Source organism: Siniperca chuatsi, linkage group LG20 (assembly GCF_020085105.1).
Source record: "Siniperca chuatsi isolate FFG_IHB_CAS linkage group LG20, ASM2008510v1, whole genome shotgun sequence".
NCBI classification, from domain to species: Eukaryota; Metazoa; Chordata; class Actinopteri; order Centrarchiformes; family Sinipercidae; genus Siniperca; species Siniperca chuatsi.
This window is the reverse complement of record NC_058061.1, coordinates 5,607,571-5,623,564: the sequence shown is the minus strand read 5'-3', so window position 1 is coordinate 5,623,564 and position 15,994 is coordinate 5,607,571. Positions and strand designations below refer to the sequence as shown.

Here is a 15,994-nt window from a genome sequence, read left to right as displayed (position 1 = left end):
TTTAGTTTGTTACATATATTATTAAAATATTACATGGATGAATGCAATTTGTAAGTTTTCTTTTCTGTTTATGTTTTTTTATAACTGAACACAGGTTTACTAAGAGCATGTTTTTCTGCTTTCCATAGCTGAGGATGGTATTAAAATGTAAAGATGCATTGCAAGGATTGTTTTGGTAGCTGTTGCTGATGATGTTGGGTGGTCGTGGTGTGTTTTTTTTTTTTAGAGCTCATTGCAGAGTGTCATATAGATTGTGTGAAAAGTAAAAAGTTTTGTTCCTGTTTATACAAATTAAATTAATTGGAGTATATACCTGACCTCGATAGCTCTATCTCCCAATTGAAAGGACTTGTTCATGTGTTTGGTGGACGAATGATCCAGATACCAGCATTTTTATGTTTAGAAGTGACACTTTAGAAGTGATGCTTGATGGAAACTGGTTCTGACTGGATTTTGTTTGAGAGGAAAACAAGATAGCCAAGTAGAGCCATACATGCCCCTCTTTATGACCTTGTCCTCATGGCAGTCTGTGGGGTGTATCTAGGCTAGTGACAAGGGGGTTATCAAGCAGACCCTGTGCAGCCTCAGATGTGTGGAGTCTGTTTCAGTACTGTAATTAATACATTAATTTCAACAGAGACTGACCAGAGAGTGTTTCTTTATTCATCAAGTTGGTATTGTCGGCAGGATCCCAACACAGCTGGACACGGGTAAGTACAAAAAGGATTTATTTTTCTTCTCCTTTTGTCTTCCTCTGTGTGCCGCTTGACAGGATCAAAAAGTGAAACTTGTACTTATAATTTGAGCATTTGTCATGTGAATCACTTAACTGTATAATGAACTGGTTAGACAATTAACTGTTTTTGAGGAGCTCCTACATAGTTTCATTATTTTTTTAAAAGGCTTAGTAATTCCCCAATACGCCTGGGTATTGTCGATACTCAAACAGGAGTGAAAAGTGCATTTGTTGGGGACTATTTTCAACCGCGGATTCATTTGGAGCTCTAGTGAGTGTTTCCGGCAGCAGGACGGTGTATGTGGGATTGACCCAAAATAAACTACATTGTGTGTGTGTGTCCATTGTAATGAAGGAACATGTCACCCAGTACAGCAGTGTGGCTCATTGATGTGTTTTGAATCATTTTTGGACAACAATGAAGCTTTATGTCACAGAGAAATAAGATTTGGATACACATGTTAGTGGGATCAGTTCATTCTTGTTTTTGGTCTTTTCATGGGATTTGATGACAATAAGGAAAATATAGAATATAACAAGCCTTATCCTTTAATATTTGTGGCTTGCTGCTGCTATGCTCTTGATTACGATTCTCCCAGTGGGATGGGATGATGAAATATCAGTAGGCGTATTAAGTATTAATAGTCACACCAAGCAACTATGAAATGTGTTTTTAACACCCTTGATATTCTCTAGGAATTAATCCTGTATGCATGTGAACAGGTCGGAGACGGGAGGTTGTCATGTGGTAGATGAAACAGGCCTTGTCAAATTTTTGCACAGCTGTTGAAGATGATAAAATGTGTCTCCACAGACTCACTGGTGAGAAAATCTCAGCGTCATACTTAAATGCACTCACACACACACACACACACACACACACACACACACACACACACACACACACACACACATATATCATGGTGCATGCATAAACAAAAGTACATGTACACACATAAAACAGGTCAAAAGGATGCCAAACAGATTAGTATAGTTACACTACCAGGTGTTACATAATGAGGGGGTGTGTTCTCCTTTCTTTCTTTCATATATAGCATTTCTAAATGTCTGTCTATTTGTTTTTTGAGCTTCCTCTGTGTGTGTGTGTGTGTGTGTGTGTGTGTGTGCAGGTGTTGTTTCCCCTCACGTGTCTTGGCTTTTTTCTTTCTCATGAGGTTCTCCACTCTACCATTACCAAGCCAAAAATTCAGCTGACTGACATCAGTGTGAGTTTTTGAGTGGGAATTTGTTCAGAGAGAGACTAAACATGTAAATTCAAGAGTCTAATTTGAGCTTGTGTTAACCCTGAGGACAATAACAAAGACACTTAGATTTTTTAAACATTGTTATATGAAATACATTAACACAATCTGATTTATTTATGGAGAGTCTCATTCTGAAATACTGAATATAAGAATATGTTGCTGAAAACAAATTCAAACAATAGCTTGCAACTCAATGTCTGAGTTTAAATTAAGTTTAACAATAGTAATTGAAGGAGCTGGCTGACTTCTAGTTGACTACAAAAGATGCTTGGATGTGGGATTCTGTAAAAAATTCTGTGAAACTGAATAAAGAAAACTGTAATTTAATTGTACTTTAAATGTAATTTAAGCAAAAAAACAAAACAAATTTGTTGCTACCAGAAGATAAAGTCATCTTAATTCAATAAATCAAATATAAAAGTAGTACAATATCATTTAATCTCATGATACTTGAGATACTTATTGTTAGGTCAAATGAGTTTAGCTTGATGGTGAAAAAACAAAGTTGCAGACTTGACAAATATATGATAAATGAGTGCATTTGTGATCAATTGGAAAAACCTGTTTGATGGAGATGATCTGATGGGTCTGACTGGACATAATCCAACATGCACCAGCCATCCAGAGGGCAGAATGCTGCTCTAAATAGGTTCTGTTTTGTGATTCCTCATAAACTTACATAATGGTTGTTTTCCTTCGTTTTAATACACAAACACAATGACTTCAGAGTGGTTTATAAGTCCGGTAAAATTGTTCCAAATGACTAGACTTTTCCCACCCCCTACTTTCCAGACTATTTAGTTTGCCAATTGATGTGAGAAGCTCATTAAAAGTACATTCACTGATTTTGTTACAACATCCAACAGCTTTGCCAAAATCTCAGAATTTCCTCCTGACTCAGTATTGATGTTTTGAAACTCAGCTGTGAACTGTGTGAAAAATCAACTCTGAACAGGAGGTTTTGGGATTTAGGGGCGCTATTGGGCACTGTCACAAAATCGGGGCGTAGATCTATCTTCAATACAGTAAGAAGCTTTAATGGTTTTAATTTAAACACTTGGATGCATTTAGAGGTAATAAATTGGGGGAAAACATACACCTTTTAAGCTAAAGCAAAGAGAATTGTTTATGTATGAGTTATTCTTATTATATGTGTTATTTTTTCAAGTTAGTTCTTAATAACCAGGAGTTTGTGTCAGCATGTATATGAGTAGGCCCTGATACAGTCTATCCCAAAACAGACACGAACTTTGAAAGCGGACGCAATTCTGTTTATACTACATTGGGTGTCCGCATAGGCAGATGTGTTCCCACACGTGCAGTTGGCGCATACAGTTGTATTTCATAAATTCATAAAATGTGGGCTGCAAACGGATGCCCATTTATGTCAAAGCGAACCCTTGTAGCTGTCACTGATATAAACAGTATCTAGAATAGACTAGCATCTTTCCATATTTTTAAACACTTATGGGAGATTTTGGAGCCATGTATTAGATAGCGCTCTCCACCATCATCATCAAAACACCAAATGAGAATAGAGCTCAGAGACTTGTAAAATCTTATGAAAAGGAGCACAGATGCTGTGTTGGAGGCCTTACTCAAACAATTCATGTTGGTTGGTCCTTAAATTTTTCACCCATATGTTGCTAGAATAGGCGGTTTAGGAAAACAACAATAGAACCAATACAAAGCTAATTACCCAAGTTGCCATTGCTGATTCATCTGTAGAATTGGGATGTAATTCGGACTGGAAAAATATTGTCAGATGAAATCAACAATCTGCAGAGTACTAATTCTCTTGGGGTTGGACCATCCAGGACAGCTACAAGTATCAGGGGGTTCCCCAGTTGCTCAGGAACCATGATGAAAAGGCAAGAAAGGCAGATGGGGAGTAAAAAAAGAGAAAAAGATTCTTGCTATTCCCTCCCAAAAAATTGTTTTCTACTCAAATCTTGTACTTGACAGGCTGTTCTTCTTTAATAACATAACATTTAACATAACATTATAACATTTTTTGTGATTTTAAAATCATCATAATGGAATGGCCTGATTTGTGAATATTGGCCACCAGTGACCCTTGCTCCAAATCCTCCCCTTGCCCTCTTCTTCTTTCCCCCTTATTTTTTTTAAACCTGGAACAAAGAAGACACAGGGCTGTTTCCCATTATAGAGGGAGTCACACTCTTCTGTATTGTTCCAATTGGAAACAGCTTATAGAGTACATTATTTAAATCTTACCAGAAATACAGTTCAAACATCTGAAGACTGGTTTGGTTTATTTGAGGTTCTATCTAATGATGAGATAAATGCATTGACTTTGTCAATGGACCCAAAACAATGCACACACTTTATTTTTCATACTTTTTTGTAAAAGTAATCCCTGTGAGCAAAAAGCTCAGGCTTCAGACTGCTCTGAATATTAGGTTTCCAATGTTTTTTTTCTACTTTTGTGCCGAGCTGATGATGTCCTTATATGGTTATCTGCTCCAGACACAGCACGCCGAAGTACAGGGCCTACAGCACCCATGCACCCGCTCAGTCTGACTATGTTATTGGACCGCTCTCCTGGAGGTCTGGGCAGTCAGCTAAGGTAAAAAGACCACTAGCTGCACAGCTAACTGAGCTAACTAGCTAATGGCAGCTACAATAGCAGCAGTTAACGGTTACTTTAAAGCTATCTGTCCATCAGGAAACTTACATGATCGTAAATCACAGAGAGTTGAGGCAGAGCAGCCGAAGGACATCAGAGGGAAAACCAGAAAATATCTTCTCCATAAATTATGATCCAGTTTCACCAAAATCAGTGACTAAAGTTATAAAAGTTGTCTGTTTTTGTACAGTAAGCAGCGAGGCCACTGATTACTGTACACTCCACTCCGGCGGTGTCTATCGATTTTCCAAACTTATTCTTGGCATATTTGTGGTCTGATAAACAGTAAATTCATCCAATTCAGTGCCCCATATCGCTATTTTCCAAGCTAAGTTACTGTAGCTGTCATATGCCGTCGAGCACACCGGCAAGACAATGAGGCGGTGCGCGGCTCACAGCACTGGGTGTATAAAGAAAAGTAGATACAGCAGCTCACAAGCTTCTCCAGGCTTCTGGGAAATTGGCCAATCAGAACAAAGTGAGCTTTTAGGGAGGGGGGTCTTAAAAAGACAGGCGCTAAAATGGCTTGTTTCAGACAGAGGATGAACTGAGGGTCTGTATAAAGGTGCCAGAATAAGATAAATAAGGATTTTTTTAAACTCTGAATCATGCAAAACTACTCTAGTGGAGTCCCAGAATAAAAATATAGAGCTGGAAATGAGCATAATAGGTCCCCTTTAAAGGATTACTGCCACCGTGTCTAAATAATCATAAAGCACAGATGTGGAGTTGGTTATGAGTCAACAAGGCAGGCTTATTACCATTATTGGAAACTGACAAGCCATTACATGTATTGGTTTCCTGGTGAATGTCTGGGCTGGACACACGGTATACTCTTCCAATCCAAAATGATTAAAATTCAAGACCTTTGTTGTAAGTCATTCTTTTACTTTTTTCACTGTTTCTGCATTAAAATTCTGCAAAGAAACAGTTTTACCATATTTTTTTAAAAGAAAAAAACATCTGCCAAATCTTTAGATATTTAAAGCAGCAATGACTAAATTACAAAGAACCTGACAATGAACATAAGTGTCATTAACTTTAGTTAACTTTGAGTTAACATCTGTTAACATCTGTCTCAACAATAAAGATACCTCACTTTTAAGACAATACACAGTTAATGACTAGAGTAGACATTACTTCATCATTCCAGAGAGATGGTGTATGGGAGCTCAACTCTGTTCACAGTTGCAGTGACTGTGATAACAAAGTAACCAAGAGAAGTTATCCAGTTTTCTTTAAGCTGTAAGTCTGAAAAAGGTTTATAAATGCAGTACATTATTCCGTCATTCAAAGGTGTTATTGTTTGTTTTTTTGCAAATGTTGCTCAAAAAAGTTTTTAAGTACAAATTGTACTTGTCATTAAAGGACCACATTGATGTTTGGTTTGTCCTGAAACCCTTTCAAATAGCAAGTTTAAGTAAACAATTTTTTTGTAAAACTGGCCCTGGTTAGATTGAGCCTACAAGCCTTTTCCAGACACACGAGTATATCTCTACTTCTTCTTCTACTTTAAATTACTTTAAAGTAAAAAGTAAGACAGATTTAAGTCAGGGTATAATATTCAACTTGCAATGGCAAAGTTTTGTTTGTGTTAACATTTACTGGCTTCATTTCACCCCTCACTTAACTTCATGAGGAGTGATATAAAAGCTCAGCCCTGTCTGTGGAAGCTGTAGAATGTCTGCCCACTAACGCTGAGAAATGGCTCTGAGGCAATTCTAGCACCTTGTTTAAAATGTGACTCCAATTTAGAGTTAGGGCTGGAAGTAAATGTCAGAACTCTGTGTGCTTGCACTTTGGGCATTAAAACTAGGGTTGGTAATGTATTTCAGAAGCATTTTTTGTTATATTTGTTGAAATTCTCTTTACATTCCGACAGAAATCAATAAATAAAATGCTCTGGGGAAAAAACTACAATATTCTGGTATCTGTGACTGTCACAGGCCTGTAATAAGAATGAAACGATTGGCTGGCCTACCTGCCTGTCTACCTGCCCACTTGCACGCACTCTTCATTGCCCATGAAAATGTGTTTTGGGGGGAGTGTTTTTTTCGGTTGAATACTTTCAAAATCTAGCTGTCTCTTGCTAGTTTCTCCAACGTTACCTACCCCAGCTTTAAGGTGCCAGTATACTCCATCAGGCCTGCTTGTTGGATGGTTGTAATGCATTTATATACAGTGATTCAAATAGTAATACTCACCCCATACCAAATACCTTGCTGACTTCGAACTGTGTCTGTTTTGTTCCCAGTTGCAGCAATATTAATTAAACACCATTTCAAATTAAAGTTCCCTTACTTTTGATTTGTTTTAACTTTAAATTTGTTAAATGCATCATCCATCATAGCTCCTATAAAGGCATGGCTCTGTGGCAATCTCTGTCCGTGGGTTGGTCGGTCGGTCGGTCGGGTCGCCACTTTGATCCAGAGTGAAATGTTTCAACAACTAATGGATGGATTGGCATGAAATTTGGTAGAAGCTTTCATGTTCCCCTGAAGATGAATTGTAATAACTTTTATGATTGATCCCCTGACTTTTTATGTAGCACCATTATCGAGTCAAAATGTCAATTTATCCATTAAGGATTTTGAGTAAGCATAGGCAAAACTAATGACATTCCCATCAGGCTCAGCTGTACTTTGTGTTTAGTGCAGATTAGTAAATCTTTGCATGCAAACATGCTAAACTAAGATGGTGACCATAGAAACATTAGCATGTTAACATTGTCATTGTGAGCATGTTAGCATGATAATGACTACCATCTTTACATTTACATTATTCCCCACAACAGCCAGGGATCAGTAAGGACCTCAACTTTAATCCATCTCACAATTTGGTTTTCTTAACAATAAGCATTATAGCCCACAGAGCTGCTATCATGGCCTTTTGTTTTAATATTTAAAAACAACTATTTGTGATCATTTGTGGGCCGTGGAACCAGCTGTAAACACAACATTGACATATTGCCATCTTATAAAGTTGTTATGGTGAACTTGTTTGTGAACAGTTGCCACTGTACACGTCCAGCAGACAAGCAGCAACAATATCATTAATTTGGAGTTGTGTTTCTGGCCACCTAAGGAATGTCTAATAAACAAGTCCAATATTCACTTTCCTTTTGGCTCGGGTTTGGTCGTGAACAACTCCAGAGAAAAATATCTTGCTCCTTAACAGTAAGTTCACCAGCTAGTCGCTAATTTTGTCTGTCTGCTGTTTGGTGCTGTGCAGCTAGTATACAAGAGCAGTGAGACCAGATCAAAAAGTAAAATAAAGCTTCAGGGCGTAAAACCAAAACAAAGACAAGAAGAGAGAGGAGAGAGAAGGTCAAGGCCTGGCTCCTCTCTCACTTCCGCACAACTGCCCAAACACGGTGTGAATGTCGGATCGTCTATTTCGGAAAGTTACAGAAATGGTCGGACACAGCCCCCCCAATCCGACTTTGGAAAGGTGTTGTGTGAGGGGGTTTCCGAAACTATTCAACCATCCGACAAACAGTTCTGATGAAGTATACTGGGCCCTTAAAGCTCTTGATCCATTGTTAGTATAAACATATTGATACTGATTGATTATTTTAATAATAGATTATATTTAGCCCTTACTTCTGTCAGACTCTACAGCTATCTCTGTACCTCCCTGTAAATTGTAAAGCTTTTTATTCTACCTCTGTCACCACCACCGAACATCCCCAAATGACCTCTGACAAACTTCACAATGATTTCCACTCGAACAACATCTACTCACTGCTTTCAGTGTGCATTAACAGAGTTCCCTCTTCTTCAAAGAAACATACTGGCACATAATAGAAGAACAAATAGTTCAATCAACAAAACACAACTTTCTTATAATACCTTTGTCCTCCCCTATATCTATAATTATTCATTAGCTTGAGAACTCGGTGTCTTCTACCTCAGAAAAATAAAACCCAGACTGTGTTTTTTAGCAAAGCAATACTGAAGCTACATATTGAATTCTGAAGAAACTACATTTACCTCATTGTTCTCCAATGCCCTGAATACGCATTCACTCTGTGGGACTCATTACCAATCGTCCATCCGTTCCTACACTTAACATGTTTTTTTGGTGGTGGGAAGGCAGACTCCTCATGCCCTCCACCATTGAGAGCTCCCTATGGGGGGTCAAGGTCCATTACAATGGACAAACATCACCCTGCCCGTTGTTTTTGTTAGTCCCTAATTGCAAGACCCACATCAATGTTGATTGTGACAGTGAGCACATTCATTACGAACGTCATTAGCAGAGTCATTAACACTGGGGGAGCATGTTAAGGAGTGTTTGGAGACAGTTATCTGCTGTTGGCATTGGGTAAATAAAAGGGGGGATATCTTGCTGTAAGTACGGATGTAGAACAAGAATACGTGCTTGGAGGAGCGTGATAAGGAAAGGGAGTGGGAGCTCTAGTTTGCGTTGTAATTCTTATGCTACAAAACACAAAATCCAAAACGCCTCAATAGGAAAGGAGGAGAATTTATCTGTAAGTGACCAACTTCAAATTGTCGGCTTATAAGTTACAAAACATCGGCATGTCATACATTTTTTGCATCCCAATATTTTTCCATTCATTAATTAAAGTGCTCAATACACATGGACTTAGATTAATTAAACTGCTTAAATGGTTGCATAATCACGATACAATACTTATTTACATGTTGCTAATTTATCCAGTTGCTGCTATTGTGCCTACCAATTATGTCATTAGTCTGTGTTAGCCAGACTTAACTACCTGGAGCTGAGATATCTACGTAACCAATCTGTGCTGTCTGCCACTAAGAATATGTAAATTACTAACAATTATCCAGGCATCTACTGTAAGTCTGAATGAAAATCCTGAATGCTAATGAAATGATGAATGCTAATGTTGGGTAAAGCTATTCATACAGGTTGAGTTAACACAGAAGCTATGATTACTTACAATACAGTTCCTCTACATTGTACAGTCTTAGTTGGATCATAAGACGCATCACACCTCCAGTGTGATCACCATTACTTGATAAACACCATTGAGCAAGGTGCCGGATCTAATGGTAGCCTGGAGGCTTGTGATCCCATCTGAAAGAGACGAGTGTATGCAGAGCTCACGGAGTCTTGGAGTGGCCATAGGAGACGAAATATTCTGGGCGCTAGATGCTGTTAGTATGCAGTTCACTCATGTTGATTCATATCAAAAGTCTTATAGTTAATTAAAATTTGCAAATGCTTTTTAAAGCTGCTTGCTTTAGTTTATTAAGTAAGTTTTAATCTCATTTACGCAAGCGAGACAATCTTGTTTATATAGCACTTTTCAAAACAGTTGTTCCAAAGTGCTTCACCAAAGGAAGTCAAGAGAAAGAGAGAATAAAAGACAAGACAGCATATAAAACACTGACACAAGGTGTACAAACAAACTATAATATGAACAATTATGCAACATCATGGCCAATAAATCACAACGTGCAAGGACACATTCCTGATAGATTACTTTGTAATGTCAATGCTGGGTGCCACCTTAGTTTTCAGCTTTGACCCTGAAATAGCCAGAAGTCTGAACACCTGGGTTTCTTCCCTGGGGTCAAAGGGCACAGCAACTCTCCAAAGTATAAAAGGGCCTGACCATGTTATGAAGTGTCATGCATGTTATGAGTAAAAATGTGGAATCAGTTCTAAGCAACTGCTTAGGGAAGAGAAAGGATAATGTGTGATTGCTGCTCAACAGCAGTTCAGTAGCAGTTGTGGGGGAGAGGAGAAGACATATGCTCATTTCTGTAATCTATTGGCTACTGCTATCAATTGGCTATTCTGTCACCAAAATACAGACATGAGGGATGCTAAAATTGATTGAAATTCAGTTATTACAAAGACTGTATTGTTTCACACTTAAGTCAGTACTTGGGTTCTTGTGGATAATGTTTGGCCTAAACTGGTTTGAACAGACGTCTAAGGAATAGCGAGCACAGAGAAGGATTCTTATATTTTCAGACAGGATCAGTGCTTGACAACACTCATGGTCAGTGAACTGGTAAACTTCTGGAACTTTTCCAACCTCCATCTGAAGTTTATATTTTGTTCTCGAAATTTATTTTGCCCAACATGGTGTATTATGAGCATATGATACTGTACCTGCCTGAATCAATACTTCATTAATAATAAAAACATGGTTTTTAGCTGGTTCTTTAGTAAGAAGTTGTTGCTGAGGCAGGGTAGCAGTGGTGCTTGTACTTTGCTTTGCTGATCAGAGTTGATGGTGTGACAACATTTGCATCTATTTGACAGAAATATGAACACAATTCATGTAGCATGTATCCCAATGTTAAACTTGGATTTGTGGTAGGGACAAAATATAGCTGTTAGGTAGACTGGCAGGTGGTGAAAAAACGCAGCCCCCTCCTTCATTTCAATGAGACCACTGCGATGACACACTGCCAATGCAGAGGGCTCCAGCAAAAAAGTCTGGCAAAAAAGTGAAACTTGGCAATGTACTGCGTTGAATGCACTGCATCAAATACATTAAAATGCACTTTCCTGGTAGATTTCTTTATAATGCAAGGACAGAATGATTTCCCCTGTGATAAGGACTAAAATCCTGTCTCATAGTATTGTAAACCTCTGTGCTGCGTTTTGGTGTCTGATAAGCCTTCAAACTCATGGATTTATGACTCAAACCGGCCAGGCAGTCCTGATTTGTTTTCAATCTTCTCACCGGTACCTTACTGCCCCCTTACTCTTTTCAGGTAAAAGCACAGCTGTGAAGGATGCTATAAATTACAGCTACTTCATGAAAAAGCTGAACGATATAGCAGATGAAATTCAGACATGAAGAAGGGTATACACATTATAAAAGAAACCCCTCATGACTGAAACATGTTGTTACTGTCAACCTTGCAATTTGAGAAACAACTTTAACTTTTACTCCAAGAAAAGTATTTCACTAGAGCAGTATGTTCTTTTTTTCTGTTTCTTTGTCTTATTTTCAAGCTAAACTGAAGGCATATCACCAAACCCTTAACTTCAAATAATCACCAGATCTTAACAGGCTAAATCTGAAATGTGAAAATGTGTCTCCCTCCACTCACTCCCCTTCTCCCCCTGAGAACTAACGGCTGATGGTAATTACATTTAATGAGATCATGGGGTCGTCTGCAGGGTGCACTTCTGCAAATTGCTCTCAGCATGGGGTCTGAAGTGGATAGGGTAGGGGGCAACAGGGCAGCCGAGGTCGGGGCCAGGAGTGTTTGCCAAGTGTTTGGGGGCCAGGACCCACAGTGGCTTTACCTGTCACTCAGTGAGTAGTGAAACGTGTCATGCGTTTGTCTGCCCTTGTCCTCCTCATTTGTTTGTCTGGCAGAGATAACCACAGAGGTGGTGCTTGTCTTGGCTCTATTGTGTGAAGCTGTTGTCAGCCCATCACGTCCATCCATCCCCTCCCGGCCCCATCTCCCCTCTTTCCTTTCTTTCTCCCTGCTCCATGACTGGTCATTTTGCCACTATTTTTTGGCTGCGGGGGGTGACCCGGGCAATTTAGATAATCCATTAACAACTAATTGTCTCCTCCTACCCTGTTGCTTGGACAAACAGCCTAGTGGGGGGAAGTCAATCCCTCGTGACCTATAAAAGTCATGCTAGAAGAGGAGACAGCCACTGCCACTGCATGGATCCCTGCAGTCCTGACTTTCTACACATTTACTCAGTCTTTTAAGCTTTGGATTTTTATTTGGTGTGGAGTCATGCACAAGTGACTCATCTTTTCTTTCTCTTTGAGTCACCCTGACTTCAGTTAATCATTTTCAGTCTCTCTTGTTCTTATTTTTATTGATTTGTTTTTTGTGGTTGGTGGAAATGTTGGGAAATCTGTGGGTGCTCTGCCTGTGTCTCTGCTTCTCCTGGGCCGAAGCTCGTATATGGGCCTGGATGCTCAACATGCCTCACAGCCCTCCCAAAGAAGGAGCAAAGGCACTTAGAGAAAGCGCTCCTGTAGCCAAAGCAACCATGGTAAGATACTGGATACTATGCATGAATATAATGCTTCTCTTGAATTAATTCAAGCCTTTATTTAATCTTCCAGAGCAAAAAGACAGTTCTGTGTTTGTGTGGTAAAATATTTCTTCTTAAGCTCAGAAAATGTTTTGAGAAAATAGTTATACCCCAAATCAGTGTCACTTCTTCCTACTTATGTGAAAAACGTGCTTTTGCAAAAGCACAAGACAAATTTGTCTTTACATAACTTCATGTCCAGGTTTTTTTAGAAACAACGCAAGACTTAAATTTGGGCCAAGTTTTATCGAAAGTCTTTGTAAAGTTTGAATATTTCCCCCTCTTTTTTTCCAGGCTGTGTGCGACCATGACAGGGCCTGTGGGCGGGGCTTCTCCTGTGATCGTCACTTTGGTCTTTGTGTTCCTCTACGAGGGGAGGGCCACTACTGTCGGAGGGATGCCCAGTGTGTACGCGGACTCAGCTGCATGTTTGGGAAGTGCCACCGCAGCATTCCCAACGGACAAGAGGGTAAGAGTGCGACAGCAAACACATTAAAACATAAAAGAGTGTCTTTGTCAGTTTGGAGATTCAATACGACTGGACCTGAAATAATCAGCGTTTCCTTCATCCAGGTGCCAGATGTAAGGTTGACAGGGATTGCGGGGCATCCATGTGCTGCGCTCGACACCACGGTGAACAGGTGTGCAAGAGACGTCTGAGCCACGGTGAGAGCTGCTATGTTCCTGATGGTGGCCTGGCATTTAGCATAAACCAGATTTGTACATGTGACGAGGGGCTACTGTGTCGTGAACACAGTGCATCACACCGGAGAGAGTAAGTACAGCAAACACATTTTCATCTAAAATTATCTACTCAAAATACCACAAGGGTGTGGCTTAAAGTAGTTTTAAGAGTTAAGCTGTGTCCCAAATCCATACTACATTCTAAATGTAAGCAGGTTTTATGTATGTAGTGTGTTCATACTGGCAAAGTATACTCAAAACAGTCCTCACCATGCATACTTAAAAACCCTTGATTTATAGAGTGTTCTCTTGTTGTACACTACTGTCCCACAATGCAGTGCAAAGGAATGGAGGCGCTACTCACAGCTGGAAAAAATTAAAACAAATTATGGATGTTGATAAAACAGCTCAAGGGACAGCTCAGAAAGCCAAAAAAATAGCAATTAAATCTGTGGGAAAAACATTTTGATGTCTATTTGTGAAGTTTAACTGGCAGTGACATTCCAAACTCGCAGTTTTATTTGACATGCATTGGCACATGGATTTTATAATTTCCTGTTTGTATAAAACAGTCAACTATGTTGATTTTTATGCTAACAAACTTAATGGGGGTGAGGGGTAATCAGTCATGGTTGTGTTTAATCAAACTAAACTAACTGACACACAGAAAACTTGGTTAGTTTCTGGGTCCCCGTGTGCTGTACATGACGGTAACTTGGAGGTACACAAGGCATGAAGAGCGTGAGGTGGTGGAGGGGTGTCAATAGGGGCCCAACAACAAAGTTTTGGTAAATGTAGCCATGCCACTAGTCCTGGTATAATGAAAGATGTAAAACAAATAGCTGTTATATATGACACATATTACAAGTTTAATTTGTATGTTTGCGCAATTTGCAGTATATAATAGATATTCCATCTATGCAAGGGTTGTTTTCCTTTCATCCAACATGACAAAGGAGTACAACTTGTAATAACTCTCAGGAACATGTTTTTAAAATATGCTTCAAAATGTTTAATGTATTTGTTAGTTTTGATAATAAATGGCATGTTTACATGGCCTAACCTCAGTTTGTTTGTCTTTCAGGAGAGATTTAATTTACCAGCCAGAACGAACAAGTTGGACCTGCCAAGTGCCCAAACCTTGATGTCAGCCTCTACATTAAAGCTATTTATTATGTAAATATATTGTATATGATTGTACATAAAAAACTTTTAAAGCAAGGATGTTTTTTTTATTGTTTCATTTTGTATATTTTGACAAAAGCACTACTGTATGTAGCTGGGCTCAGCAATGCCATGGAGTCTCATACAGTATCTTCCTCATGCATTTATTGATCTTTGATTATATGTATAAATGTCTGTTCCCCTTCAATTTAATGAATAAAATTTTTTTTTTTCCAAAAGCAACTATTCTGTAATTTGTTCAAAAATTTAATTTACTTCTATCACTTCATTTTAAAGCTGCCAAGATCATTCATAAGCAATAATAAATACACATAAACAAGATAATGTATGGTTACGTAAGGTTTTGCTGCTCTCTTGTGGTGAATATACAGGGTATGTTTCATATGTTGGACTGGTTATGCACACAGTAAACTCAAATGAACTGTAAAGCATTTTGTTAAAACAGAACTTTTTCCTCTGTCTACAGTGGGTGAGTATTTCAAAATCAAAAGGTGAATTTTGGATGGAGTATGCCTTTAACCCCATGTTACTCTGATGAATTGTAAAACTTGAAAATTATACTAAAAATAAGGAAAAGGAGATTTCGAAAATAAAGTCGTAAAACTTTGAGAAAAAAAGATTTAGTGTTATTAAGTCACGATTTTAAGAAAAACATAATATCATGAAAATTAAGTAATGATTTTAAGAATATAATGAGAAAGAAGTCATAATATTGCTTTCCCCTCGAAGAATGGCTGTACTACTCCATCAAAACATTTGGCCCCACACAAAACGTATGGAACATATTAACCATACATCGACAATGGAGAAGGAAATTACACTGCAGGACTGATTTGAGAAGTTCTGATACTTTTGTCATCAGAATCCATTGATTGCCGAATTTGATCAAAGCTGACAAGTGATGAGAAGACCGGTTCTTTTAAGTAACCTGGTTCATTTCTTTCACCTGCCACTAGCGAACCAACTTATGAACGACTCTTTTGGTTCTGTATTTTTTAATACGAACTTGTGCAGAACGAATGAGTCGGAAGTTAGCCTGGCTCTTATGCACAACTGCACACACCATACAGAAGTAGGATTTTGGATTTACTTCTGCATGTCAATGAGTTAGCTCGTTCCTTTTTAAGAGTCGTTCCAAAAGAATGATTCGTTCGCTAATCTAACATCACTAAAGCTGACTATGGCCTCATGTATTGCAAGAAGGAGCAACAACAAACCTTTTACAGACACCTTTCAAGTTTAGATGCAGTAAATGTTTCATACTCAAAAGATAGCTTTTGGATGCAGTATCACTTTAAAGCTTAAAGTGGACCGTACAGACACATGCACACAGACTCCTCTCCCTCTGAGCACACTGAGCACGTTTCTTGGATCGCAGGCTATGGTTACATAACATGGGAGTCTTGCGGCTCCCGATTGTTAGCATCACCAGATGCTGTAACGCTA

The 15,994-nt window shown here is 38.7% G+C and overlaps 1 protein-coding gene across 1 annotated transcript in view; it reads left to right on the top strand.

Annotated features, from left to right (window-relative positions):
• Nucleotides 1–14,779, top strand: part of LOC122867839 (dickkopf-related protein 3-like) — a 29,007-nt gene extending 14,228 nt beyond the window's left edge. The window contains exons 3-7 of the mRNA XM_044179121.1: nucleotides 638–710; nucleotides 12,540–12,637; nucleotides 12,974–13,148; nucleotides 13,253–13,454; nucleotides 14,448–14,779. Of these exons, the coding sequence (XP_044035056.1) occupies nucleotides 12,557–12,637; nucleotides 12,974–13,148; nucleotides 13,253–13,454; nucleotides 14,448–14,508 (519 nt within the window). The 5' untranslated portion in view covers nucleotides 638–710; nucleotides 12,540–12,556 and the 3' untranslated portion in view covers nucleotides 14,509–14,779. The remainder of the gene's footprint in view (nucleotides 1–637; nucleotides 711–12,539; nucleotides 12,638–12,973; nucleotides 13,149–13,252; nucleotides 13,455–14,447) is intronic.
• The last annotated feature ends 1,215 nt before the right edge of the window (nucleotides 14,780–15,994 follow it).